The sequence below is a fragment of the Apus apus genome, chromosome 25 (assembly GCF_020740795.1).
Source record: "Apus apus isolate bApuApu2 chromosome 25, bApuApu2.pri.cur, whole genome shotgun sequence".
NCBI lineage: Eukaryota > Metazoa > Chordata > Aves > Apodiformes > Apodidae > Apus > Apus apus.
The window spans coordinates 3465854-3493250 of NC_067306.1; the positions used below are offsets into that span (position 1 = coordinate 3465854).

General features: G+C 58.6%; 1 protein-coding gene across 1 annotated transcript; it reads right to left on the reverse strand.

Annotated features, from left to right (window-relative positions):
* Positions 1 to 7231: 7231 nt before the first annotated feature.
* On the reverse strand, positions 7232 to 25397 carry ACE (angiotensin I converting enzyme). The gene is made up of 25 exons (XM_051640288.1): positions 25185 to 25397; positions 21679 to 21846; positions 19789 to 19876; positions 19415 to 19558; positions 18985 to 19176; positions 18729 to 18826; positions 18061 to 18233; positions 17586 to 17809; positions 15931 to 16075; positions 15148 to 15246; positions 14804 to 14926; positions 13897 to 14108; positions 13275 to 13411; positions 12818 to 12976; positions 12337 to 12424; positions 12005 to 12148; positions 11583 to 11774; positions 11199 to 11296; positions 10752 to 10924; positions 10071 to 10294; positions 9699 to 9843; positions 9413 to 9511; positions 8884 to 9006; positions 8140 to 8327; positions 7232 to 7858 (listed from the first exon to the last, which is right to left on the reverse strand). Exons 1-25 carry the CDS (start codon positions 25395 to 25397, stop codon positions 7662 to 7664), a joined length of 3846 nt encoding a protein of 1281 aa, XP_051496248.1. The 3' UTR covers positions 7232 to 7661.
* Between the last annotated feature and the right edge of the window lie 2000 nt (positions 25398 to 27397).

Genomic DNA, 27397 nt, shown 5'->3' on the forward strand with positions numbered 1-27397 from the left:
CGCTCCGCCGCCCTGCGCTCCCCGGGAGCGGCGGAACTTGCGGCGGGGGAGGCGGGGGAAACCTCGGTGGGGCCCGGCACGGAGCGGCCCCCGTTCCGCTCCGCCTCACCCCGGGGTTGGCCGAGCTCTGGAGCTGAGCCGGGCCGGGGCTCCCGTGCTCCCGGTGGCCGGAAGGGGGAACCCCTCTGCCCGCCCCGCCGCGCCCGGCCCCGGCAGGGGGAGGCTGGGGATAAAGGGGGAGGGGTGGGGGATGTGGAGGGGAGGGGGATAAAGGGGGAGTGGGGGGCGAGGTGGGGGGAGGACCAGCTTGGAAGGGGGAGAAAAGAATAGAATGAAATAAGAAGAGTAGAAATCCCCAAAGTGCTTAGTCACCGCTGTCCCGGCCCGCCGGAGGCTCCCGGGGGAGATGTCAGCAGCAACTGCTGCCGCCCGGGGAGCTGGTACCCCCCTTGGGCCCCCCCGGGGCTCCCCGCTGCCCCCCGGCATCCCGCGGCACCTGCCCCGCAGGCTGGGGGTGTTCCGTGGTGGAGAGCGGTGGGGGGGGAGGGAGCAGGTGGGTCTGGGGGGGCTGGATGTGGGATCCTTGGGGGGGCTGGGACAGGGGGTGATGGGGGGTGGATGTGCCGTCCTCGGGGGGTTGGGACAGGGAGTGATGAGGGGGTGGAGGTGGTGTCCTTGGGGGGCTGGGGCAAGGGGTGGGGTGGAGTTGCGGTCCTTGGGGGCTGGGGTAAGGAGCTATTGGGGGGATGGGAGCCGGGGCTTTGGGGTGCTGGGGCAAGGAGTGCTGCGGGGGTTGGGGGTGAGTCCTTGGGGGGCTGGGATAGGGGGTGCTGGAGGATTGGGGTGTTGGGCCAGGAGGATGTGCTGGGCTTGGGGGGGAAGCGCAGGTGCTGGGATGCACATGGGGGGTGGTGATGGGGTCCAAGGGGTGGAGGAGGAGCTTGCAGGTGTTGCAGGGGGTGGTGCGGGGGAGGAGGAGATGCAGAGGCAGAGGAGGGGGTGCCGATGGGTGCAGATGTTTTGGGGGGATGTCTGTGGGTGTAGAAGCAGAGAAGAGGGTGCTGAGGGGTGCGGAGGATGGGGTGCAGGGGTGCAGCAGCAGGGGAGAGGGTGCTGGTAGGCGCGGGAGGGGGGTGGGTGGGTGGCAGAGTAGGGAGTGCAGGGGGAGGGAGATGGGGTGCAAAGAGACGGAAGAAGGGGTGCAGGACCTGGGTACTGGGGGTTTCTGGGGGTTCCGGAGGTGTCGGGGAGTGCCAGGGAGGAGATCTGGGTGTTCCCGGGTGCTCCCGGGGGTGCCAAGTATTTCTGGGGATCCCAAGGGTCGCGGGGGGTGTCGGGTGTTCCCGGAGGTGCCCAGGGGGTCCCGGGGGGGTCCCGGGTGTTCTTGGGGGGTCTCGGGGGGTGCCGGGGGGTCCCGGGTGTTCTCGGGGGGTCCCGGGGGTGGCGGGTGCGGCGGGCCGGGCGGGGCCCCGCGCCAGGAGCTGTCCACTCGGGTGGTGCTGAAGGACCGGGAGGGGCGGGCTGGGGGGGCTGGATGCTTGTATTGGGGAGGGGGGCTTAGCATGGGGGAAGAGCCTGCCCTGGCACAGGGCTCTGCGGGCATGGAGGGTCCCTGGGGGACACGGAGGGTCCAGGGAGTTCCCGGGTTCTGGGGAACACGGAGGGTCCAGGGGGTCACGGGATTCTAGGACCACAGATGATCGCATGGGCTCCGTGGGGCACAGGGGTCCCGATGGGTACTCAGGTCTCTGTGGGGCACAGGGGTCCCGATGGGTATTCAGGTCTCTGTGGGGCACAGGGCGATGCTGCAGTGCTAGAGCAGATGTTCAGACCTGGCCCCAAGTTCAGCTCTTCACCTGCCCACCTCTCTGAGGGGAAGGCCAGGGGGACCAGCTCCCTTTCCTTCCCGAGCAATCCCCTCTGGTCAGCCCAGACCCACTCCTAAGGACAGTGTCCACTGAGGGGCTTGCTATTATTATTTTGTTACGCATGATTTTTCAGGCATGAAATTGGTCTAAGAGGATTAAGGTCCATTATCATCAGTAAGAGTGTTTTGCTGGGGTTTTCAATTAATATTCCAGTGCACCTCAGCGATGTCCATGGGGACCAGGCCATGCCCATGGGGCACTCATTGCCTGCCAGAGTTGCCTCCTGTCCCTTAGGCCAGGAATGCAAGTGGGTAAGCAAAGGTAGGTGCCTTTCCAAGCCCATTTCTGGTGCTGCTTTTATCTCTGTCTCTCACAGAAGTCAGCCTTCCCCAGCGGAGAAAAACTTGTTCTATTGTTGAAGAGGGTGAAAAACCCATTATCTCCCCCCATCCACTCTGCACGCTGCCTCTGCCGTGATTTACTGTGAGTCGTGGAGGATGTTTTGCTCTATATTACACAGATGCAGCTTAATAGCATGGGGGAGGGAGAGGGACACGGAGTCCAGGCTCCTGCCTTCTCTGTTTTCTTGTTGATATACCGGGTGACTCGAGGGAGACAGCTCCGTGCTGCAATTTCCTCACTGGAAAATAGGGACGTTGGTCACTTGGCCTTGTGAGAGCGCTTTGAGATTCCTGGATGACCAGTTCTGCAAGGGAAAGCAAACTATTATTACTACAGCTAATATGATCATAATTATGATTATTAATCACCAGGCAGTCAGGATTTAAGGTTGGCCTCCTGCCCTCCTCTCATCCCATAAATCAGTCTGGGATGTTCATGGGCACAGCACGTGGACACGGATGTGTCTGAGGATGAGGGCACGTGCCACCTCGCAGCCCTCCCTGGTGGGGAGTGGGGTCTGCAGAGAGGAGCACAGGGGCACCAGGGGGGCTTTGGGCACGGGGCAGGGCACAGCCTAAGCTGGGTCCATGGGGTGACCCCAGGGAGGTTTGTCCTGCTCTGGCCATGGCAGTGGGGCCACTTTCATCCCCCTTTCCCTGGTCAGGGTGTCCCATCCCATCGTGGGGATGGTGGAAGAACCTCTCTTTTTGACCCTCTTCCCCATACAGCCCTTGAGAATGGAGTTGAGCCATGTCCTTCCCTTTTAGATTATTATTGAGTAAGCTCCAGGAGCCTCCCAGTGCCCCCACGACTCTTCCAAGCCCCCCACAACTCTCCCGGTCCCCCCAGCTCATCCCTGCAGAGCCAGACCATCCACGAGGCTGCTGGTCCGTGCCCTGCCTTCCTGCCCTCTTTGGAGCACTTTCTGCCCAGACTTTCAATTCCCTGGGTTTTAAAGCATATGTTTGCAGTTAATCCTGTGCTTACAAATTATTCCAAATAGGAAGAATTGGGGTCTTTGGGCAAATTCTCCTGCTGTTCAAAGCAGCTGAAGCGCTCCCTCTAATTCAACCGAGCAATAATCCTCTCTCTCCCTGCCCTGCTCTCCTCCTCCTCTTCCTCCTCCTCCTCCCTCACTCAGTTCTTTCTTCTCCTCCTCCTCCTCCTCGAGTGTTTTCGAGGTTTTGCTCCTTTCCCCTTCTTTCCTTCCCTCCCACACCCCGTGGAATCAGTGGGAAACCACCCTATTTCCATGGTAAAGGAGGTCTGGGTGCTTCCCAAGGGTGTCCTCCTCCTCCTCCTCCCTGCTCCCACAGCCCAAGGGCTCCTCACGAGCCTCCTGGGAGTGCAGGGAATGATAATCTGTGCAGAGAATGATAATCTGTGCAGGGAATTATAATCTGTGCAGGGAATTATCACCCACCCAGCGAGGGGCTGCACGGGGCAGGTGCCTGGGGTGAGGGGGTTCAGCAGTGAAACGGGCTGTGGATTTGGGGTGGGAGGTATGGGATGGAGGGGACTGGTGCCCATTCCCATCCCAGTATGGAAGCTGCCGGCTGACACTTGCCGGGAACGATGTTTGCCAAGGAGAGGCAGAATTTCTGCACATGCCTGTCATCAGAGCCGCCCGGCAAACACAGCCGGCTGGGGAGGGACCGGGCTTGGGCGGTCCCCAAACCTGCAGCAGCCCCCAGGGCTGTCCCCGTGCAGGCTCCTGTGTCCCCGCTGCCTCGGTTCGTGCCCCTGCTTTGCCCTTCGCTTTTAGAAAGAAGCTCCCGGGGATGTGACAGAGGAATTGGGGCTGTCAATGGATTTTGCAGGGGGAAGGATGATCCTTGTCCTGGCTCCCTCCTCTATCCAACCACTTCAAATCCTGGTGTGTTTTTCCAGGCTTTCACCTCTGCGCTGTTTGTTTGCTAAGTATGAAAACCAAAACACAAGCAAAAAAACACCGAAAACAAACAACAGGTAAATGTACAGCCAAAATTAACCCTCCTCAGCCTGGGCTCTCCACCACCCCACCCCTGGGGAGGCTGCAAACCTGGGAAGGACTCGGTGACATTAAAGCCAGTCACAGACGAGTTTTTTTCCCAACAAGAAGCACTTCCCACTTGGAAACGGCAGGGAAAGCTGCAGGGACTTGGCTCTGGAATGAGACACACCAGCATCCTCACTGCACAGCAGGGAAACTGAGGCACGGGGGCAGGCTTGGACCTCACCTACAGTGCTTGGGGTGGGGAGAATGGACTTGGAGGGGGAGGCTTTGGGTTTCCCCACTTGTCCTTCACCCCTAAATCCACCTATTCTCCCTCAGGCCTCCTCAAGCAGCAGGGAGGGAAGGATGGTGCCAACCAGGGCTGGCAGGGGCTGAAACCTCGGGCAGAGAGCTGGCAGGGATGGGAACTCCCCGCTCCCTATCGTGCCTCACTGTGACACTTCTGCTGTCCCCTGGGACCCCCCCCAGGCTGCCTCCCTCCATCTCCCCCGCCCAGGGTGGCCCCCGCTGATGGCCCCAAGCTGTGGCTGCTTATTTCCAGGCTCTCCTTGTCCCCGGGGAAAGGGAATGCGAGGCACGCGGCCCCGTGCACCCTGCCTGCTCCTGCCCGGCCACTCGCCGCTAAGAATAGACCTGGCTCTGCTGGGCCAGCGCCGGGGGGCTGCTGGGGGTGGGAGCACCCCCCCCCCCTCCCCAACCCCGGCCACCTTCCCGCGACAGATCATGAACGTTTTAAAAAGCCAGCGCGGCTTTCCGTGCCGTGTCCAAAGGGATCCCCGAGCAGGCAGAGGGGAAGCCGGGGTGCTTTTTGCTTGGAATTTCTGGGATTTCAAGGCAAATTCTCTGCGGGAGCCTCGTGCACAGGCAGGGTGGGGCAGGGCAGCCCCCCCACCCTCCCCACCCCCCCACCCCAAGCCTGGGGTACCTACTGCTTCCCGAGTTCCCCATCGAGGAGGTATGGGAATTAAGGAGGAATGTCTTCTCTTCTCCTTCCCCCGCCCCCCCCCCCCTTATTTATTTTTCCCCCCTTCCTCAGGGAACAATTTCACTAAGCCTCCTAATTTCAGCAGAAAGCACGAAGCAGGAGCCAGAAGGCAGCAAAATCTCTCCAGATGTTATCACAACGAGGAAGGGAAATCATCCTCGGGCTAAAGGCATCTCGTAAAGCCTTGCTGCCATCTTGGTAGAACCCTCAGGGCACCAGCAGGTCTGTCCCACCCTAATCAGCTTCACCTGCTCCTCCCCACCACCGCCCAGCAGCTCTATTTAAGGTCAAGGTGGGACCATCAACCTCCTTCTGAGCTGGGCTCGGCATAACCTTGTGTCCAGCCCCATCTCCTGGGTGGAAACCTTGGACCTGTGTTGAAGGGAACCTGGTCTCCAGCTTCATCCCATCTGCTGTGTGGACTTTGAGCTTGTGTTGGAGGTAAACCTGGTCTCCAGCCACATCTGCTACATGGACTTTGGACTGATGTTGGAGGTAACCTGGTGTCCATCCCCATCTGCTACGTGGACTTTGAACCTGTGTTGAAGGTAACTTGGTCTCCAGCCCTGTCTTCTTGATGGACTGTGGGCTTAGCTTGTCTGGCTCTGGTCAGGAGGCCACAGCTCAGTGCCCCCTTGTAGCTGTCTGCAGTGTTCATTTCAGGACAGAGGCAGTACCCACATGGATTCTCTGATGGCTAATTAGGGCTGAGCTTGTGTTGCAGTCCCTGAGTGAGTTCTCAGTGTGGCTTTGTATTTTCACCTCCGGAGAGCAATTTTCATGAAACTTGTAAGGTCTTGATGATCTTGGAGACCTCTGCTCCTCCAGTAACAAGGCAGAGATTAGTTGTGGGGCTCAAAATCAGCTGGGAGGAGCAGAGCTGGCTGGAGATCACCTGCACCCTCCTGCTTTCCCAGCCTGAAAATACTCTTGGCTCCAAACCCGGCGCTCCCCGGGCCGGGTCTCGGCTCTGCCAGCATCGCGCTGCCGGGAAGGGGGAGAGGAGGGTGCCTGGTGTGCCGGGATAGAAAGCAGACTCATCAGGATACGACCATGGGAAGAGCGGAGCGGGGGGGCGAGCTGGGGCGGCTGCTCCCGGCTCCGGGAATTGCGGTGGGAAGCCGCGGGGCCGGGATCTCAGCTCCCCGGGAGCGCGTTGTGCTCGGAGGAGGAGCAGAGAGCAAACAAAAACCCGAGCGTGGGCGGGCAGAGACACCTGCCTTCTGCTCCTCTCCTGCCTTCTGCTCCTCTCCTGGGAGCCAGGAGCCTCTCCCAGGCCTCAGTTTCCCCCCGTGAGCCACGACAGAGGGCAGAGGCCACGGGCTGGATCATCCCAGATCCCTTCATTTCCCCTGCTGCTCCGGGCGGCAGCAGGTCCCGGCTCTTAAAGGCTGCAATAATCCCCAGCCTGGGATTAGTTTTGCACCTAATCACTGCAGAACAAATACGAAGTTTTATTTACAGAAGGAGAAGAAAGATGGGGAGGGAAGCTGGGGGCGGGGGGGAGAGGAAGAAAAAAAAGCCTCAAGCACGTCTGATGCCAAGATAATCGGGAGCTGGATGGTCAGGGATCACGGACCTTGGAGCCCCCCCAGCTCTTACGTAAACACAAGTCATGCTGGAGCTGGAGCCACAGCTCCAGCCCCATTCCAGTTTGGGCTTGGTGACCCCCCCAACCCTTCAAGCAGTCCAGGTCTGGACTTTTGGGGATTTCTGTCCCTGCTTCAGCCCTTTCCTTAGGCTGAGCCCCCAGACTCAGCCCGATGGGAGCCACGCTTCAGGGGAGAAGCTGCAAAGGGGTGCTGAGCTTTCCTGATGGGCCTGGCAGAGTTTGGGTGCTGCAGATGTGCTGTTGTAAAGCCAGTCTGGTCCCCAGGGCTTTGCATTTGCACTGGCTGAGGGTGGCATGTCTCCTGCTTGAGAGCCCTGTCCCACTGAGACCCCCAGCCCACCTTGCAAGAAGGAGCTGAGCTGCTGCTCTGAGGGTGACAAGACAGGAGTTTATTTTTCATCCATGCAAGTGAACAGCCTGGCAGTAGGCAAACGGGGGCTGGGAAGGTGCTCTGTCCCTCCCCAAACTGCCCTCTGTCACTTGAAGTCCCTGTGGCTTTGCCCACAGGCTGGAGATGGCTGGTGGGTGTCCAAGCTGGACCAGCTCCCAGCTCTGGGTGCAGGGGCAGCTCACGATAGTTCCGTGCCCTCCAGTGCCTGAATTTCTCTTCCCCTGATGCAGACGTTGACAAATAAATAGCTCTTTTCTGCTTTGGCTCTTGCATAGTGGAAAAAAACGTCTGACCTGATTGGAGAGAGGAGTCCTGGGCTGTGGAAACCCATGGCTTCCCTGGCAAGTGTGCCCATGGCCAAATGCCCACGCTTGCACCCTGTCTGTGCTGTCCTGCTGGTGGCCACCTTATTTCAGTTCCATTTCTGAGCTGGATTTGATGGCCTTTCTCCTGGCTGAGGAGAGCTTGACTCCCAGGATGATGGCAGTGAGGAGGAAGACGAGTGCCAAGGCGAGAAGGACCCAGGCGCCTGCGGTGGCTTGATCTCTGGCAAGGGACATGCCCAGGAAATCAGCCTGGTCCGAGTCAGCTTGGGCTGGAGTGGCTGGAAAATGGAGAAATGAGGGACATGGTTGGTGCTGGTGGCTCTGGGCTGGGGTGTCTTGGGTTACCAGCTCTCTCTTTGCTGGGCTTTTGGATGCTGTGTCCCCTTTAGACTCAGTTCCATGCGAAATCAAGGAGAAGCATCCAAACACCCTGTGGTTTTTCAGGTGGTCAAGGGGCACCAAGACAACTCCATCTCTCCCACGTGCCCCATCCTGGCCCTGGTGAGGGCAGTGCTCTGCCCCATCATGGACCTGCTGTGCTTGGCTGGGCCGCACGTACCTGTGTAAGGAGTCCAGCTGTACTCAGGCCAGCCCAGGACCTCCCCATTCTTCTCATTCTCCTTCTCCAGCCATGTCATGAGTGGCTCAAAGTAGCTCATCAGGGCATCAGCTGACATGTTGGGCTGCCCCGTGATGAGCTCCATGGCTTTGGGCCATGGTTTGCTGAAACCCAACTTGAGGGCATCCCTGTGGCAGGAGAAAGCAGCTCCAGTGGGTTCTGTCACCCTCTTGGCCACCAGCCCTTCCCTTTTCCCCAGGGCTTGGGGGTACAGTCTGTGTCCCCAACACCAAAGGGCTTCCCAGAACACAGGGAAAGAGGTTTGGCTTGGGGGAAAGAGGGAATTTAGATGGATTCAAGCCCTCCAGTGAATCCAGCTGGATGCGGGAGCAGTTCCTGGGTGAAAGGCTTCATTTTGCAAGTGCATTTCTTGAAGCGAGGGAGTGTTTTCCCGAAGGAACTGAGGAGAAGGGAGAGGAGGGAGAGAGCCTCCCACCTGCCAGGGTCCCAGCTACCATCTAGTGGCTGTTTGTGCAATCACAGCCCCAGCACCCAGCCCAAGCTGCCCCTGTTCGGGGTCCCCTCTGCCCGGGGTCCCCTCTGCCCCCAACCCAGGGCTGGGAACCAGAGCATCCCATGCAGGGACAGGAGGGGATGGGTGACTCCTGCCTCCTGTCTTGCTGGATTGGCTTTAAGGTATTTGGGGACATCAATGTCTTGGCTCTGCCCTGCCCACACACCTACCCCAAGACCTTCCCAGCCTCCTTGGACTGGTAGATGTCACACGTGTGCAGGGGACCCTTGTGCCCGGCTTTGTCACAGAGTGCCTGGTGGAACTGGAACTGGATCACGAAGCTGACAAAGTACCTGGAGGAGGTGGAGAGGGGTGAGGACATGGAGTGGCTGTGCATTGGAGGATGTGGTCCCCCTCATGCCCTGGTTGCACCCTCCCAACCTGCAGGAGCCTCACTGGCTTTGGAGCTCCACCTCTGTCAACTCAGTCCAACCTGCTGATGCTGTTTCTCCTCTAACAAGTGTCTTGTGGCTGCCTGGGTGGACAAGCCCAACCTTCTCAGACAAGGAGAAATGCCCTCAAATCCAGCCTTCTCCTCTGTAGCTCTGTCAGGGTCTTTGGAATTTCCCAGCACCCTCAGGCTGGTACCACCAAGTATCCCACCAGCCATGAAACAAGGTGCCATCACTGGCATCTGAAGTGGAGATCCTGTTTCTGTGTCCAAGTGGTGTCCCTTCTGCCCCTGCCCAGCTTACTCACCTGATGTAGGGGACATTGGCAGGGATGTGAAACTTTGCCCCGGGGTCGAAGTCATCTTCAGACCTTGGTACTGGTGGGCACAAGCCCTGGTACTTCATCCTGGGCAGGAGAGGGAGAGTTGGCCCAGCAGAGGGAGGAGAAGGTGAGGAAAGCTGGGTGAGGGGACAGGGTGAGGGGACAGGGTGATGGGCCGTGCATCCCATTGTGTCCCATTGCAACCAGAAAACACCCAGTGGGATGATGGCCAAGGCCCTTGCACCAAAGAGGGGTCTGAATTCAAGCACACCTGAGATTCCACCACTGCTGGTTGTACTCATCCTCCTTGATCCTTTCATCAAACACCTTCCAGCGCCACTGGTCCATGAGGTAACCGAAGGGCAGGAAGGCGATTTTGTCCAGGGCGATGCTCATCAGGTAATTAATGTCACTTTCTGCCCAGGGTGGGAAGGTGTCAGCAAGGCAGTTCTGTACCCACCTCTCCACCCCACGTGGGTCTTTCTGCCCAAGAGCAGGGTGTCCCCACCAGGTCCTGTCCCCTCCACGCACACAAAGCCATGTCCCTGGCCCCTGCCACCCTGGCCAACCCATCCTGACCCTCTGTGTTCCCAGCTGTCCCCACCAGCCCCATCTTTGTCCTGGTGCTCCCCTGCCATCTCACCTTTGTTCTCGGTGACTTGGTCCAGCAGATTGATGCTGTGCAGGTGCTTGGGGGTGGAGACAGACAAGGCCATGACATCCCCAATGGCCTCATGGAAGCCAGGATTGGCTCCATCACGGAATGAGATGGGCTGGTTCATGTACTGCAGGAAGTACTGGACATGGCCCATCTCGTGGTGCACTGTGATCAGGTCATCCATGTTCACCACGGTGCACTGCTTGATCCTGCACCAGGATGGGTGGGATGGGGGAGAAGGGAGGACAGTGCTGGGGTGAAAATCTCCAGGAATTATCACATCCCTTTAAGCTATTTTTCCCTTTGGTCTGCCTTTCCACGTGCCCTCTCCACATCTGATGCCAGGCTGGGCAGGTCCTACTGCATTAGGTTGGTCTCTGTCTTTTCTCCTGCATCTCCTGCTGCCCCTGCCTGTTCCCTCTCCTTGCTCATTGGCATTTCCACTCTCCATGGCAGGGCAGGGAAGCCATTGGCTGCCCTCCATCCTCCATGGGGGCTCCTGCCAGCGATCCTGGGTACCAGTGGCAATGCCAGAGTGGGGCTGCCACAGCCAGAGGACAACAGACACTGTGGTGGCACCTGGCCACTCGTCCTTACTCAACCAAGACGTTGCTATCTGCCCCAGCACAACCTAAGCTGAGACCACCACTTGCTCCCCATGGGCACCTGAAGTCCTTGCGGTTGTAGAAGTCCCAGGCTGAGGCATGACACACCACCTCCCTCCCATCTGTTGGCTTCTCCAGCATGGACTTCTCCCAGAACTCCTGCGGCATGGGGATGAGGCCCAGAGAGGTGAAGAACCGGTTTGACTCTTCAAACATCCTCCTGGGTGTCCAGCCCTGGGGAGAGAACAGACAGAGGAGCTGGTGAGGGGCAGCAGGGGCTGGGGAGGATGGAAGGCCAGGGAGAGCTCTGTTCCTCTGGCAAGAGACATCTTCTGGGGACAGCTAGAGGTGGATCCAGCCCTTGGCACATCCAGGTGGGGAGAGAAGATGGATGAGCCAAGGAGGTTTTGGGCAGCACCCAGAGCATTTGGTAAGGTGGGTGGTGGCAGTGGCCAAAGGGTGCTGGGTTCCAAAGGACTTGCCCAGAGCAGCCTGGGATAGCACTGACCTGCTGCTTCATGGCTGGGGTGGCATCCACCTTGGTGGCATCTGGGAAAGGTATCACCAGGTCGAAAATATTGGACCACGACTGTGCCCACATGTTGCCTGAGAAGCACAGGAGGACAACGTGTGGCAGGAGGGAGACAGGGAGAGAAGAGCAAAGGCAACCAGTTACTCCTGACTTCTGCACAGAGTGGGTCACCCTGCCTGGCCCCTGGGTGACACCAGCAGGAGCCCATCCATGCAGGAGACGTCAAGTCACGCTGAGTGTGTTGCCCTTCCCTGGGCCTCAGCCCTTCAGCCAGAGCTGGATAGGGACCAGCCCCAACTCTTGGCAGGACTTGTGCCTGGTGGGAGTCACAGTCCTTCAAGGGCCTAGCAAAGCCCTTACCTAGCAGGTGAGCAGGGATGGGACCCTTCAGGTTGATGTGCTCTGCACCATACTTTCTGTAGAGGGCCCGGCGCACGTAAGCGTGCAGGTTGAGGTACAGGGGTTGCAGCTGCTGGTACAACCTCTCCAGATCTTCCTCGAAGGTGGGTGTCTCATACAGGGATCTCCAGTAGTCCCCGTTGTCCTTGTAGCCTGTGGTGGGGAAAGAGAAGAAGCTATTGACACTGTCCCTGTTGGGCAAGAGTCTGTCTTGCTGCTTAGGCACCCCAGGTCCCTCCAGATCTATGAGACAATGGATCTCATGGGAGCTGGTGGGACCTCCACAGCCTCAAGATTTTGGCCATGTGTTGGACAATCAGCCCAATCCTCTGCTCACAGGGTGCTAAGACCAAGGTGGATCTCTAAGGGAGCAGGACACTGACCATTGAGCACGGCTGCCTTGTTGCTCAGTTCCACGTATCTCTTGTAGTTGTTCTTGATCTTCTTCCCAGAAGCATCTCGCCAGCCCTTCCAGGCAAAGAGGAGCTCATCATAGTCCTGGGAGGTGGCCATGATGTCTGTGAGGTCTGAAGAGAGAAGAGTGAAACCAAAGTGATGCTGTTGGATAAGCTGGACTGACACAACGGTGCTAGACCCAACGTGCTGCTCAGAACCCCTCACAGAGGGAGGACCCCTCCATGACCTTTCTCCGTGTCTCTGTTAAAAAACCCTCTTTCTGGGCCTGTTGGAGGTGACTCAGTGAACCAGATCTTACCAGGATCCAGGGGGAGACAGATATTGTTCTCTCTGCAGACCTTGGCTACGCTGTACGTGGTCTCCATATCAGAGAGGAGGGTGTTGTACTGCAGAGAAAATCACATCCTGTGAGCTGGTTGTCCCTGCTTCTGCTCTTGGACAGTGTCACAGCCCCGTGTTTTCCTGGGGTCCCTTCCAAGGCCAAGTGTGACCTCAAATGGGAGTGAAGTGTCAATACAGGAGGGACTAAAGCCACCAAGCAATGTGCCACAGCCACCCGAGCAGCCAGGCCCTGCTGCAGCCTGGGATGGGCAACCTTTGGGTGGGAAATTCTGGAGACAAGGATCACACCTTTGTGTAGGAGGTCCCAAACTATCACCTTGCTCAAGGGCAAGGGGTGACTGCCTGGTGGCATTTCCTAGAAGCTGGGAGAAGCCTGTGTCTCCACACGAGGTGGTGGCAAGGGACACCCCGTCCTGCCCTGTCCCCTTGCAGCTCACCTCCTTCAGCTCATGCTCAGGCAGGGCTGCCCTCTCAATGACACTCAGCTTCTTGAGGATGCGTGTGACACTTTGGTCCTGGAAGTCAGAGGGGTCGAACTGCCTGGCCTTCATGCCATACTCAAGGGTGTGCTTGGACATGGCCAAGTTCTTGTCCAGCTACAAGGGCAGGAGAGGACGGGAGTTACTTTGAGGACATCCCGGAGACACAGACCATCACTAGAAACACCACCTGGCATGTCATGAGGGGCAACCTCCCCGTGGCTGCCCTTGCAGGTGTCCCATGGCATGATGAGGGTTTTCATGGAAAAGGCACCTCCTGGGTGAGAACGTTCCCCTTGGTGAGGGGCAGAGGCTGCTCCAGTTTCCAGAGCTCATCTGAAACATGCCTGGGGGACCAGCTGCCTGCCTTGGCTGTTGTCTCTCCCTGCACAGATCCCCAGGGTGGTTCCCATACCATGATCTGCTTGTTGTGGTCGGTGATGTTGGTGTTGTAGACCCAGGAGGCCTCAGTGTAGGCGTTCCACACCACCTCGGCCGTGCTGTTGTACTCGGACAGGAAAGCTTTGGCTTGTGCTTCATCTGTTATTTTGTCTAGAGGAGGAGAGAGATGGGAAAGGGGAGTCAGGAGAGTTCCTCTCTCTGCAAGAGCACCACCCCGTGGAGAAGCCATAGTTGAGCTCTACCCAAAACTTCAGGTCCAGTGGAGGATGCTACAACTTGGGAGCATGTTGAGCCAAGAGGGGTCCTGCTGGGGGTGTTCCTTTGGGCAGGACAGGAGAGCAGGACATGCTGTAAGCCCTACACCCTCTCACTTGGGCAGCAAAGATGCAGCTGACCCATCACCCCATGACTGATGGATTGCTGCAGTGGCTGGGCCACAGATTCAGGCAATGGTAGGTCAAGAGATTGGCTCATGGCACCTGCTTCCTGGGAAGCAACACCCTGTGGGACTCCTTGTGGAGATAGTTCTTTCTCTTTCCTGAGATCTCCTTCTGCACTGTCCTGCCTGGTACATCCTAGTGAAGGGAGACCTCTTCCTGCCCCTCCCCAGAGCCAGGATGGAGCTCCAGCCTTACCAATGCCCTCAGGGTATCCTTCAGGGACAGGGGGTCGCCAGTCAAATTCAGGCCAGCCTAGAACCTCATTGGTCTTGTTGTTCTGCTCCTGAAGCCACTTGGTGACAGGGCTGAAGTACTCCAGGAGGGGCCCAGCATCCATTTTATCTGTGCCAGTGAGGTTCAACAGGATGTCCTGCCATGACTTGGAAGACCCAGCTTTCAACACTTCCCTGCAGAGAAGCAGGACAGCAAGAGCCAGCATGAGGCCAGGGGGTGGATGGAAGAAGACCAGTGATGGTATCTCAGCATTGCAAGGGTGGAAGATGCTCTTCCTAAGGGTGACATGAGCCTGGGAGCTGCATCTGAAGCCCCCAGGTGTCCTGCACAAGGGAGCCCCCCCAGCACATCTCATGCATTTCTCAATCCCCAGGGAGTCCATAGGAGCCAAATGTGCTTTAGTGACCTCTTGTCTGGGTGGGAGCTTATGAGAGGGTCAATAGCAGTACTCTGGTGAGGACCACTCACCCCACCCCAGTGCTTCCATGTATTCCATCCATCCATCCAACCATCTGCCAAGCTATTTCTCCAGCCATCTCCACAGCCACTTTTCCTTCCTTCCTTCCCTTCCTTCCTTCCTTCCTTCCTTCCTTCCTTCCTTCCTTCCTTCCTTCCTTCCTTCCTTCCTTCCTTCCTTCCTTCCTTCCTTCCTTCCTTCCTTCCTTCCTTCCTTCCTTCCTTCCTTCCTTCCTTCCTTCCTTCCTTCCTTCCTTCCTTCCTTCCTTCCTTCCTTCCTTCCTTCCTTCCTTCCTTCCTTCCTTCCTTCCTTCCTTCCTTCCTTCCTTCCTTCCTTCCTTCCTTCCCACAACATCAGCTTCCACACACACATCTGCCCATGGTGATTGTCCTGACCCTCCTCTGTCCCCACCTGAGTTTGGCTCCAGCTTCTTTGGACTGGTAGATGTCACAGGTGTGCAGAGGGCCCTTGTGGTTGGCTGCCTGGCACAGCGCCTTGTGAAACTGGAACTGGAGGATGAAGCTCACAAAGTACCTGCCAAGGAAGTCCATGAAGGTGAGAGCTGGGGACGAAGGGCAGCAGACAAGTCCTAGGGTGCAGAAGGAGGCACCAGGCCACCCGTCAGCTCCCCACCACTTGTGCTCCCAAGCATTGGGTGCTCTCTGTCTTGAGCAGGAGCAACACAGGTCCCTGCCCACAGAGCTGAGCTGTCCCCTGCTCCCCAGCCTGCAGCCCCTCACCAGCACCTCCTCTACCTGATGTAAGGGGTGTTCCCAGGGATGTGGTACTTGGCTCCAGGGTCAAAGTTGCTTTCATTTCTCGGGACCGGAGCACAGATACCCTGGTACTTGGTTCTGTAGAAGACAGAGAACAAGAGCATGAGCTGGAAAGAGGGAGGCAGATGAACCAAGGCAGGAAGTGGGAAGGGAAAGCTTAAGGAATCTACACAGGGTGTATTTCCATCCGTCCACCCACTCATCTCCCCATCCATCCCACCCATCTATCCATCATTCTCCAGCCATGTCCATGGCTCCTTCCCTTTCCCTTTCCCTTTCCCTTTCCCTTTCCCTTTCCCTTTCCCTTTCCCTTTCCCTTTCCCCTTCCCTTTCCCTTTCCTCATTCCCTTCCCTCATCCCCTTTCCTTCCCTCATCCCTTTCCCTTCCCTTCCCTTCCCTTCCCTTCCCTTCCCTTCCCTTCCCTTCCCTTCCCTTCCCTTCCCTTCCCTTCCCTTCCCTTCCCTTCCCTTCCCTTCCCTTCCCTTCCCTCCCTTCCCTTCCCTTCCCTTCCCTTCCCTTCCCTTCCCTTCCCTTCCCTTCCCTTCCCTTCCCTTCCCTTCCTTCCCTTCCCTTCCCTTCCCTTCCCTTCCCTTCCCTTCCCTTCCCTTCCCTTCCCTTCCCCTTCCCCTTCCCCTTCCCCTTCCCCTTCCCCTCATCCCCTTCCCTTCCATTGTCTCCTCCTGTCTCCCCATCTCCCTCCCTCCCTTGTCTCCCTGTCTCCCTCCCTCCCCACACCCCCTGGCCACCCCTGCTGCCCCCACCTCAGGTCCCACCAGTCCTGGTTGTAGCGGCGGGGGGGGGTGCGCCCGCTGAAGACGTTCCAGCGCCACTGGTCGATGAGGTAGCCGAAGGGCAGGAAGGCAATCTTCTCCAGGGCCATCTTCAGCAGGTAGTTGATGTTGCTCTCTGCATGAAACAGAGCCTGAAGCAGGTGGGGCAGGAGGCTGCCCGGGCAGCACTTCTGGCCACCAGACTTTTTGTTGGCTTAGAGGGTGAGGAGCAGCTCCGGGTGAGAAACGTGGGCAGGGTTTCCACACGTCTTGTTGCTCCCTAGTAGAAGGTTGGGTAGGACCCAGGAGCTTTCTCTGGATACAGGTCCTGTGTGAGGCAATCTGTGTCTCTCTACTGAGTGGGGACAATGGGAGTTGCAAGGGTGGTGTCCCTTTGCCCTCAGCCTGGCTCTCAGAGTGAGAAGGTCTTTGGTGAAGGTAACTCTTATGGGTCCCTCTCCACACATTCACTCCAGGGCCTCGGGGTGAAGGGGCTTCAGTCTGCAGGGGTGTCACAAAGGCTCTGATGGGTTAGACCCACACTTGGCATCAGCTCTGGGACAGTCATCACCACGTCATCAGGAGCACAGAGACCCATGACATCTGCTTTCCCCATTGCCTTGAGGAAACCCAGGGAAGGAAGGCTGGAGATGGATATGTTGGAGACCCAGCTGAAGCTGTGTGGTTAGAGAAGGGTTGGCAGCACTGTCCTGAGGGGCTGTTGGCTGCCATGGCTGTGGTGGCACTGCTGCCAAGGGCTGGCCACGATGCCTTCAGGCAGGGACCATCTGCTCTGTGGTGTTTATGCACCATCAGCCCAAAGCTCTTGGCTGCAGAGCTGGGTTTCCTGCCATGAAATGTGTTTAATGACCAGGCAGGAGGACCTGGGATGGTCCCTCCTCAGCAAAGAGCCACCTGCAGCAGGACTCGGTGCACACCTGGTCCCCTCTGCCACTGTCTGCTCTGACATGTGGGCTGAGAGATGTTGGGAAGGGGAAGGGACTCTTGCCAAGCTGGGCAGTGCCCAGTGGGGACAAGTCCTCCTCTGCTGGCAGCCAGAAACCTCCCCCGCTGCATGTGAGGCTTGGTGTCACCTCCACAGAGACACACCAGGAGCTCCTGGGCTGGATGTTTCTTGGCAAGGGGGAGGGAAAGGCTGGAAATGTCAAAGCTGATCAAGCACGGGATGTTGCTTTCAGGTTTGGAGCTCTGATGGAGAAGGGAAGGGGACAGACAAGACCTGGAGTACACCCCTCCAACCCTTGGGGCTGAAGAGGATGGAGTTGTGGAGGACCCTGCATGGACCCAATGGGGACAGACAAGATCTGGACTACACATCTCCATCCCTTGGGGTGAAGAGGATGGGAGTCGTGAAGGGCCCTACATGGACCCATGGAAACAAGAAGGGATTGTGCAAGGACCCATGGAGAAAAGGCTGTTATTCCTATATGGGCCTGTGGAGACAAGAAGGGGTTGTGCATGGAACTAAGGCTGGATGAAAAGCACACATCAGCCAGGGGGCCTCGCCTGGTCTGGGTGGCATTGCCAGACCTCAGCCCACTGTGGAAAGTCCCAAACCCCTCCTGGTGTCACGGGCAGTGCCTGAGCCCTCCAGGCCACCCATGTCCTCAGGGTGGCTGCCATACCTGCGTCCTCGGTAGCGTTGGTGAGGAGACCAATTTTCTTGAGGTGGCCAGGGGTGGAGACAGACAGGGACATGACATCTCCAATGGCCTCGTGGAAGCCAGGGTTGGCCCCACTGCGGAAGGACACGGGCTGGTCCTTGTACTGCAGGTAGTACTGGATGTGGCCCATCTCGTGGTGCACGGTGAACAGGTGCTCCATGGTCACCGCCGTGCACTGCTTGATCCTGTCGGGTGAGAACAGCCCGAGCTGGGCACCCCCTCCGTGGGAAGGACCCTCCACAGTCCCCGAGAGGGTGGCAGCACCCCGTGGGGTGGAGGAAAGAGCCAGCAGAGGGGAAGGTGGGGCAGCGTGGTGCCCCAAAGCCTTACCCCAGAAGGTGACGGGATGGGCCAGGCTGGGGTGACACAAACCGGTGCCCACCGAGGGGGGATGGAGGAGGGTCCTACCCTGCAGCCCTTGCACACCCCCACACACCTGAAGTCCTTGCGGTTGTAGAAGTCCCAGGCCGAGGCATGACACACCACCTCCCTCCCATCTGTTGGCTTCTCCAGCATGGACTTCTCCCAGAATTCAGGAGGCATCTCCAGCAGCCCCAGGGAGGTGAAGAACTCCTCCGAGACCCGGAACATGTGGGTGGCATTCCAGCCCTGGTGGGCAGCAGGCAGTGGGTTACTGCTGAGGAAGGGGCTGCCTGTGCCCTGGGTGGGCTCTCCCAGGACCATGGGGGTGAGGTGGGTCCCTCCAAGGGACTGGGGTCCTGCCCCTCCCACCCTGATGGGAAGCCCTGGCCCCAGAGTTGGTGTGAGCTTCTCTAAGGAGCCATGGTGCTGGTTCCCAGTGTGGACCAGAGAAGCAAGTAGAGATGATGGCCCAGGAGCACTCAGATCCGGGTCATGGTATAGCCCCCAGCCAGTCCCACCACACTGTCCTTCCTCTTTGCCCACCCCCTGCCTCTTTGGTCATTGCTGGAGAGGGAGTGGGATAATGTCTTTGTCCCTTCCCCTCCCAGACATGGCTTTTCTGCTGTCCCCTAGGCAGGTATGAGAAACCACTCCCACTGGGTCACTGTTATGGGCAAGCCTTGGCCAGCACCCCCTGGTTTTGTCCCCCCGGTGCCATCAGTGAGTCAATCAGCCCATCACCTTCTGCACCATGGTGCTTGTGACATCAAGGTTGGGCTTCTCGGGGTAGGGAACCAGCAGGTCATAGATGTTGTTCCACTGCTGGGCCCACATGTTGCCTGAGAAGAGAAAACAGCTGGAGCAGAGCTGTGGTGGGTTGGGAGGAAGAGAAACACAGTGATAACTGGGACCTCCCTGTCCCACTACAGCCCTGCATGTGCCTCTCTGGCCCCACCAGCACCTGTGGGCACAGGCTGGGGGGGTTCCTTCCTCTTACCCAGGAGGTGAGCAGGGATGGGACCCTTCAGGTTGATGTATTTGGGGCCGTAACGGTCGTAGAGCTTCCTCCGGACGAAGGCGTGCAGGTTGAGGTAGAGGGGCTCCAGCTGGTTGTAGAGGTGCTCCAGGTCGTCCTCGAAGGAGGCCGTGTCATACCAGGAGCGCCAGTAGCTGCCCGTGTCCTCAAATCCTGCCGGGGAGGCCGTGATCAGCCCCTGGCTCTGCCCCCCCAGGTCCTGTCCCCCCAACCCAGCCCCAAGAGCTGGGACAGCAGGAGGATTTCTTGCCCCTTCCCCAAAGTGTCGGCACCAAGGAAGCAGACGTTGGGTGCCTGGCTGCACGTGGGATGGGGAGAGCAGAAGGGCACCCCATGACCCCAGCCCCAATTCCCACCCCTGGTCCGTGGCCACCCCCTGCCCTGCTCCTACCATCCTCCTTGTAGGCCTGGTTGCTCAGCTCCACAAACTCCTGATACTTGGGGCGCAGCGGGTTCCCCGCGGCGTTGTGCCACCCCTCCCAGGCATAGAGCAGCTGCTTGTAGCTGCGGGAGGTGGCCATGATGTCCGAGAGGTCTGGGAAAGAGGGGACAAGTAGGACATGAGAGAAGGGGCAGGAGAGAGGGTCACATCCTACACCAGATCTGCAGAGGTGCCACCACCGCTGCGCCAGCCCCTCCTGGGCAAGCTTGATGAGCACGGGTGGGATCTGCCAAGCCCAGCCTGCTGGAGGTGTGGGGACCAGGACGAACTCATGGCCACGGGGTGCTCAGCACTTCACAGGGGCAGAGGGACAAGGACCATACCTGGCTCCAGGTCCCAGCAGGTTCCATTGGGAAGGCACACCTTGGCTGTGGAGTAGATTTTGTCCATGTCACTCAGGATGGTGTTGTACTGCGGGGAGGAAAAAGCTGTCGGAGCTGGAAGGGGGTGGGAACAGCCCTTCAGGGCGCATCTACAGACTTCCCAGCTCCGCAGTGTGTGTCCAGAGGCTTGTGGAGGAGGATTTGTGTGTTTACACGGCGTGGTTTTGGTGAGATAAGCATGTTATCACCCAGAGTTTTACACCCTTGGGGTGGTGGGAGCAGGGAGGCTCTTTGGGCCAGACGAGCTGAGCTCAGCCACTCGTCGAAGCCCCTGGAGCCCCCGCGGTGTCCTGGAGTGGGGCTATTTATAAAGCTCTTTGTCAACGGGGCTTGTTTATCTAAGTGGGTTAAAAAAAAAAAAAAAAATCAAGTCCAAAAAAGCAGGAGGAGGAGGGGGATTTATTTCTGTGAACCTCAAGAACAGCAAACAATAGCAACGGGAGGTTTCCTGGAACCTGCCCCGGGGAGCCCATTCCCAGGGAAGGAAATTCCTCTGCTCCATCCCTCTCTCTGCTCCCATCCCTGTGCTCTGGCTGGGTGGAGGGGGAAGGTGGGATGGAGCTGCCTGGGGACAAGGGAAACTTGGCTGGTGTGCAGGGAGGAGATGTGATGCTGCTTGTTATTTGGGAGAGGGCAGGGATGGGTTTCCTGGAAGGAACCGGGGCTGACGCTTCTCCGGAAAGGATTGTATCACTGAGCTTGCCAGCCAAGAGGGGCTTCAGTGGGATGGACTGTCTGGGAGCCATGGGCCTGGCTGGAGGGGACAGCAGTGTCCCTGCCCTTGGGCAGAGGCAAGCAGCTGCCAGCCTCAGCCTGGCGGAGATTTTAATGCACGACCATGGAAAACACATTGAACCGAGGAAACGATGCTGAAAGCTCAGGATGATGACAGGGAAGGCTCAGGGTGTCCTGATGTCCCTGGTGAGGAGCTGTGTCACAGAATCACAGAACCTTAGGGGTTGGAAGGGACCTCAAAAGATCACCCAGCCCAACCCCCCTGCCAGAGCAGGGGCACCCAGAGCACATCACGCACGAATGTGTCCAGGTGGGTTTGGAATGTGTCCAGAGAAGGAGACTCCACAGCCTCTCTGGGCAGCCTGTCCCAGGGCTCTGTCACCCTCACAGGAAAGAAGTTCTTCCTGATATTCACATGGAACCTCCTGTGCTCCAGTTTGCACCCACTGCCCCTTGTCCTGTCACTGGACATCACTGAACAAAGCCTGGCTCTGCCCTCCTGACACTGCCCTGAACGTGTCTGTGAACATAGATGAGGTTGCCCCTCAGTCTCCTCTTCTCCAAGCTCAAGAGACCCAGCTCCCTCAGCCTTTCCTCATCAGGGAGATGTTCCACTCCCTCCAGCATCTCTGGGGCTCTGTGCTGGGCTCTCTCAAGCAGTTCCCTGTCCTTCTGGAACTGAAGGCCCCAGAACTGGACATTATTCCAAGGCAGAGCTCACAGGGACAGCTCAGGAGCTGGGTAGCTGTAGCAGTCCTCCTTTTCCATGGGCTGCATCCCTGAGGAGCCCTGAGGCAGAGCAGGAGGGGTCAAACCAGTTGGCCCCCAGCCATGGGCACAGCCTGGCTGTTCTCCGGGTGACGCCCAAGGCTGTTCTGTGTAAGCAGGAAATCTCCAGTTCCCACTGGGATAGCTCCAAGACGAGGTTAGGGCTGGATAATGGGGCCAGCAGGTACCCCACAACCCCCAGAGGCAGCACCCTATCTCCTCCATCCCTGCCTTCCCCGTGCAGAGCCCAGGGAGACCCTCCAGAAACGCAACGGAGGAGCAACGAGACATCCCAGCACCCAGCCATGCCCAGGGCTCCTGGCTTACCCTCTCTCTGTCCGCCAGAGGCAGGTTGGAAGGTCCCAGGGTCTGGATGGAGCCGATGATTTTCCTCAGCTGGGGGTCAGTGAAGTTGCTCCAGATGCTGCCATAGAGCTGCTTGGCTTTCGCCCCCCACAGCTCCGTGAAATTCTGCTCCTCCAGCGACGCCTTGACCTGCGCGGCGAGAGGGGACGTAGGGACTCAGGGGACGTGTCCCCACCCCGGCGATGGTTTGGGGGGCTTTTTCAGAGCCATGAGGATTTGTAGGAGCCAGAGGGGATGGGACGTGAGGTGGCAGGCAGGGCTGTCCCCGGGCTGTGACATTCACAGGCAGCGACAGCCGCGTCCAGGTGACGTGGCGATGTCTGCAGCCCCCTGGCCCCCGGCGCTGCTGGTGAGCCCTGCCAAGGTGGCCTTTGAGGACCTTTTGGAGGCAGCTCCTGCTTGTTGTGGCCTGGATGGGGTGGGGATGCTGGGATGGGGGTGTCCACACCACCAGGGCGGGGTGTCCGGGTGCTCCTGGGCCGCCTCTGGCAGCTGCCAGGCCCCAGCTGCAGAAGGAGCTCTGAGCTCTGGCTTTGATTTATTCCTCTTCCTGACATTTCCCACCTCTGCAGAAGCCCAAAGGAAAACTCCAAAGATGTCACATTCACTTTTCTCCTTCCTTTACCTCCTTGCTGGATCTAGACCTGTCTCCCTGGGCTATCTGCAGCCAGTGCCAAGTGTCACAGCTGGGTTTCACCTGGCAGGGGGGCACCCATTTGCACTGAGCCCCCTCTTTTGGGTCTCTCACTGTCACCCACCTCCTGCCAGCCCCAGTGTTCCTTCCCAGGGCTGTGGGATGACCAGGAGCTGCCTGCTCCATGGGGGGGCTATTTAGGCAGCTGGAGCCACAGCTGACAGCCACAATTTTGGGACAGGGTGTGTTGTGGATGCCTGCTGTATTTTCTGGAAATTTTTATTTTTTGTGAGGGTCCCAGCCTGGCCTATGGAGAGGATGGAGGGAGAAGGTGCAGAAAGGGAGTTCACTGCCCATGGGCTGTGCCAGTGTGATTTATGGAGCTCATTAGCTGTTATTTGTGACATTTTTAGCCTGACTCCAACAAGCCTGGTTTGTTTTATTTTAATCATCACATTCCCTCAGCTGGCAGTGGGGAGGGAAGGGAGTTCTGGTGCCTGGGAGAGGCTCCCAGGCAGCCAGGGGACATGGGAGTGGGGATGCCAAAAGTGCCAGGTGCCCCTGGCTGCCCGGGCACCCATCACCTCCCTCAGACATCCCAGCACCCACATCATCTCTCTGGATACTAACCAGACCCCTGGCCCACTGGGATGCACCAGCCCCTCTGCCGGAGCAAGGTGCTCTTGCAGCACCCCACTAAATGGAGGATTTCTTCAGCCCTTGACAGACCCTGGAGCTGGGGGAGCTGTAGGAAGCAAAGTCCAGCTGTGTTTCATCTCCTCCTTGAGCAGGCACCTGTGTTTGGTCAGGGGAACTGAACCCTAAGCTCTCCTGACAGCTCTGGTGGAGTGAGCTGAGCCTGCTGGTGCTGCCTGAGACCCCCTCACCACAGCCATGCCCACCAGCCCTGGTTCTTCACCTCCACAGCTGGGATTTCTCTCTCTGTGGGTGCCCCTTGGGGGGAGCTCAGAGGCCCCTGGACACCCTCCAGCTCTCCCTACCAAAGCCCCCCACCCTGGTTCCCCTCTGTTCCTGGCTGCACAGGATCCAGCAGTGCAGGATGAGGCCCAGAACACTGGGATTGCTCTGTCCTGGGAACCTTGAGAAGATCCACAGCCAGGAACAGCCCCTGAACCCCAAACCCCATCTCCAGGCTCTTGACCAGACCCCCAGCTTGCAGGAGATGGCATGTCTCCCTCTCCCATGGCTGAGCTCCCTGTCTGTCATTCCAGCATCCCTCTGTCTGTCCCTGCCTGGCTGGGGGCTGCTGCCAGCCCTTCAGCCTCCTCCTCCCCTGTCACTTGGTCCTGGGGTCACTTTTCATGGCTGGAGGAGCCCTCACCATGGTGGCCTGACCCAGGCATTATAGATGTGGGGTTTGCCTGGCCCAAAGGTTCCCTGGATCCCCCAAATTCAGCTTTTTGGGTGTTCTGGGCAACTCTTAACCCTTTAGTACTCAGCTTGTTCTCATCCCACCTCTGATGGGGTGAGCTCAGGAGCCTCAGATGTTTAATCCCCTTCTCTTCCTGATCTGTCTGGAGAGCTTTGACATGGCAGGGAGAACCTGGCCATGATCCGTGGACATTTATTGAAACAGGGGAGGGAAAAGCCTTCTGAGAAAAGTCCATGCAAGTTGCTTTCCTGGTCCTAACCCTGGGCTCGGTGTGGCTGAGATGCTCCTGCTCTGCCCCAGGGTCCCTGCCTGCACAGCAACATCTGCAGCAGACGCTGGGAGCCTGCCCAGACATGGCGTCAGCTCTCCAAAAAAAGGGCACTTGGGTGCTCTTGGGTGTCCTGCCAAGTTGGCAGCAGCTGGTCCTGGCGGGGATCTTCCCCCCCCATGCAGGAAGACACGTTTCCTTCCTGCTGAGGCTGTGCCCCCAGTTCCTTGTGGGACCTGGGGTTGGGTTTGGGGCTGTGTGGCAGCCCCGGGGGTGATGGTGGGGTCTATGTTGGTCATGTAGAAGCTGCATCAGTCCCTGTGAGTCACCAACCCCATGGGGTGACAGGGACATCCCTGGCTGTGCCCCCCGGGCTGGAGCAGCACCCCGGGCACAGCAAGAGCTGGGGAATCCCTGCAGCCTGCCCTGATTCCAGGGGCTGTGCAGCAGCTCACCCCACTTCCAGCTCAGCTCACCCCACTTCCAGCTCAGCTCACCCCACCTCCAGCTCCCTGTCCCACTAAATCCAGCCCAAACCCATCCAACCCCCCCCCCAACCACACACACACGTCTATGGGATGCACGTGGAGGCTCTGCCTGCATCTAGCCGGGCTGGTGTCTAATTCCCACAGCCTGGAGGGCTTCCCTCAAGGCCAGCTTTGTCCCCTGTGGGCTGGGGACACAGGGACAGGGGGTGGCAGTCTCAGTCCCAGTGCCACCCCCCCCGCCTGTGCACACGTCGGGTGCCTGGTGTCTGCCCCAGAGAAAAAAAACCCAGTGCTGGGGGGCCGTGGTGGCAGCGGGCAGGGACAGGGACACTTCTGACCCCAGGCAGGGAAGGAGAAGTGGAAGGTGCTGGGAATCACCTCTAAAAAAAAATAAAAATAAAGAGACCCTGGACTCCTCCGGGCTCAGGGCTGTCCCCCTGGGAAAGCCCCTCTCCCAGGACACTTCGGGGCACAACCCCAAGCCTTGCTTGGGCATTTCGGGGGGCTGAGAGAGGAGCCCGTGGGGTGGGAAGGGACGGCGCCGGGTGTCCCCGCCGTGCAGCAGCATCTCCCCCCGACCCCTGCCCCAAAGTCCCCAGGGGTTACCTTACCTTACCTCCCCCCCCCGACCCCGGGGGTGGCATCTCCCCCGTGCCCCCCCCCCCCCGCCTCCCCCAGCCCCACCTGCAGCGCCGCGTTCTCCGCCGTCAGGTTGGTGTTGTAATCCCAGCTGGCCGAGACGCTGTCGGAGAGGACGAGCTCGGCTGTGCTGTTGTAGGCGCTGGCGAAGAGGGCGGCCCCTTCCTCGGTGGGTTGATGCTGGGGGGGTTCCAGGCTGGGCCGAAGGGCACCCACCAAGCTCAGCCCCACCACCAGCAGCCCCAGCACCGCGGGCATCGCGCCGGGAGCGGGGCAGGGAAGTGATGGAGAGGTGGGTTGGGTTGGGTTGGGTTGGGTTGGGGGGGGGTGGGTGTTGGGGGGGGGAGAGCCCGGTCGGTGCCTGCTGAGATCGTTTTGCCTCCGCTGGTTGCTTATAAACCAGCAGCTTCCCCACAAACCCTGCCCACCGAGCCTGCCTCCCCTCCGAGATAAGAGCGGAGCATTTTTTTTTCCTTCCCTTTCGGCAGCTCCCGGGCTTGCGGGAAGGAGAGAAGTGGGGAGCAGGGGGGGGGGTGAGGGGGGTGGGGGGGGTGAGGCTGCTCGAGGGGTGCAAAGTCCCTCCGGAGCCCGGCAGAGCTGGGAGGGAAGGGGAAGGGGTTGGGACGGGAGGGAAGGGGATGGAGGAGAATTGCAGGAAAGGCGGAAAAGAAGGGGGAAAATAAAAAAAAAAAAAAAAAAAGAAAGAGAAAGGAGGAGAAAGGCCAGGGTGGGTGGAGGGCAGGTCCAGCCCTGCAGGGTCCCGGTCCCCTCCTGGATGGGTGCAGCTCAGCTGGACCCTGGGGTCCAGCCTGGCAGGACATCCCTGCCCCACCTCAGCACCACCGGGTGAAGGTTCCTTGGTTGTGCCCTGGGCACCCTCTGTGGGGCAGGAGGGCCTGAGGAGAAGGGAAAACACTTGCCTGGGGGGCAGCCAAGGTCCAGATCCTCCTGCTTCTTGCCAAAGTGACCCCCCTTTCCCAGCATAACCTCGTTTTTTTGGAGAAATGAGTATTTCCAATGGCTTTGAAGGAAATCCCATCTCATCACACCAAGTGTTTTGCACTTCGAAGAATCAGGCTGTTGATAAATGAGTAACAGAAAGTTGCTTTGAAATGAAAACCAGACACGTGTCTGTGGGCTTGATAGCTCCTTTCTGGGTTGGGGTTTGTTTTTTGTTGTGTTTTTTTTTTTTCTATTCCATTAACTAAATCCCTTTCCCCCAGGGCCTGGCCCCAGCCCTTGGAGCTGTGCCTGGGCTGAGCTGAGGCCCTTTGTTGGCTGAGCCCATCATCCCTTGTTGAGGCCACCACCCCATGGGGACACAGCAGACACCTGCCATGGAGGGGAGAGGTTTTTTTCAGGGGGGACAGAGGAAAACCCTTTGACCTGTTGGCCCCCACTGGGTGGTGGTGGGCACCACCACAGCCCCTTGGTGTGAGCCCGTGGGGATAGGATCACCCCTTGACAAGGGATGAGTCTTCCCACCAGGGCTGGGCTTTGCAGAGCCATTTCCAAAATAGAGAAGAAAGGGATGTAGGCCTTTGCAACTTTCTGATATCTGGGAAACCCTTCTCCAAAAAGTCCCAGCTTCCCACCCTGTCCTACCACCCACCACTGATGTGGACACCCAAAAAACCTTCATCCCCGAGCCCACGTGGGTGTGCAACAACACCAGGACCTCCCGTGAGCCTGGACATCATGGACCTGAGATCCATCCTCCCACAGCCCCCCTTGCTGACCCCTTTCCCCACCAGCCACAGGGCTCTGGGAGCTCCAGTTTACTGGGAAGTTGGAGAAAAAAAAATAAAAATAAAAAAGGTTGGTTTGGCTCCAATTTGGCTGGTGACCAAGGGTCAATGAGTGGAGATTTCCTGCTCCCCCCAGCCTGTGTTCCCAGCTCCTCCGGGGAGGGGTTTTCCCGCCTCTGGGGCCGTGCGGCGCAGCCTCCGACACCCCCGGGTGGGGTTCTTGGGTTCCACAACCTCAGCGTGGTGCTGGTGTCCAGAAATCCCAGCCAGGGAGGCCATGGGTGACCCTGTTGGAAGAGCAGCTCTCCATCGTTTTGCATGTGAGCGTCTTCCAAGGCTGGTGCTGAAGGACTTTGCCTGGAGTGGGAGGTCCTCGTGACAGCTGCATTGCCAAGGATGCCTGTAGTTCTGTGGTTCCCCTTCTTATCAACCTCCAGCTGGGATCAGGCAGAAAAACATCCTACGTGCAGGAGACTGCTGGCAGGTGAAGAGGCTGTTGGCCCAGGAAGG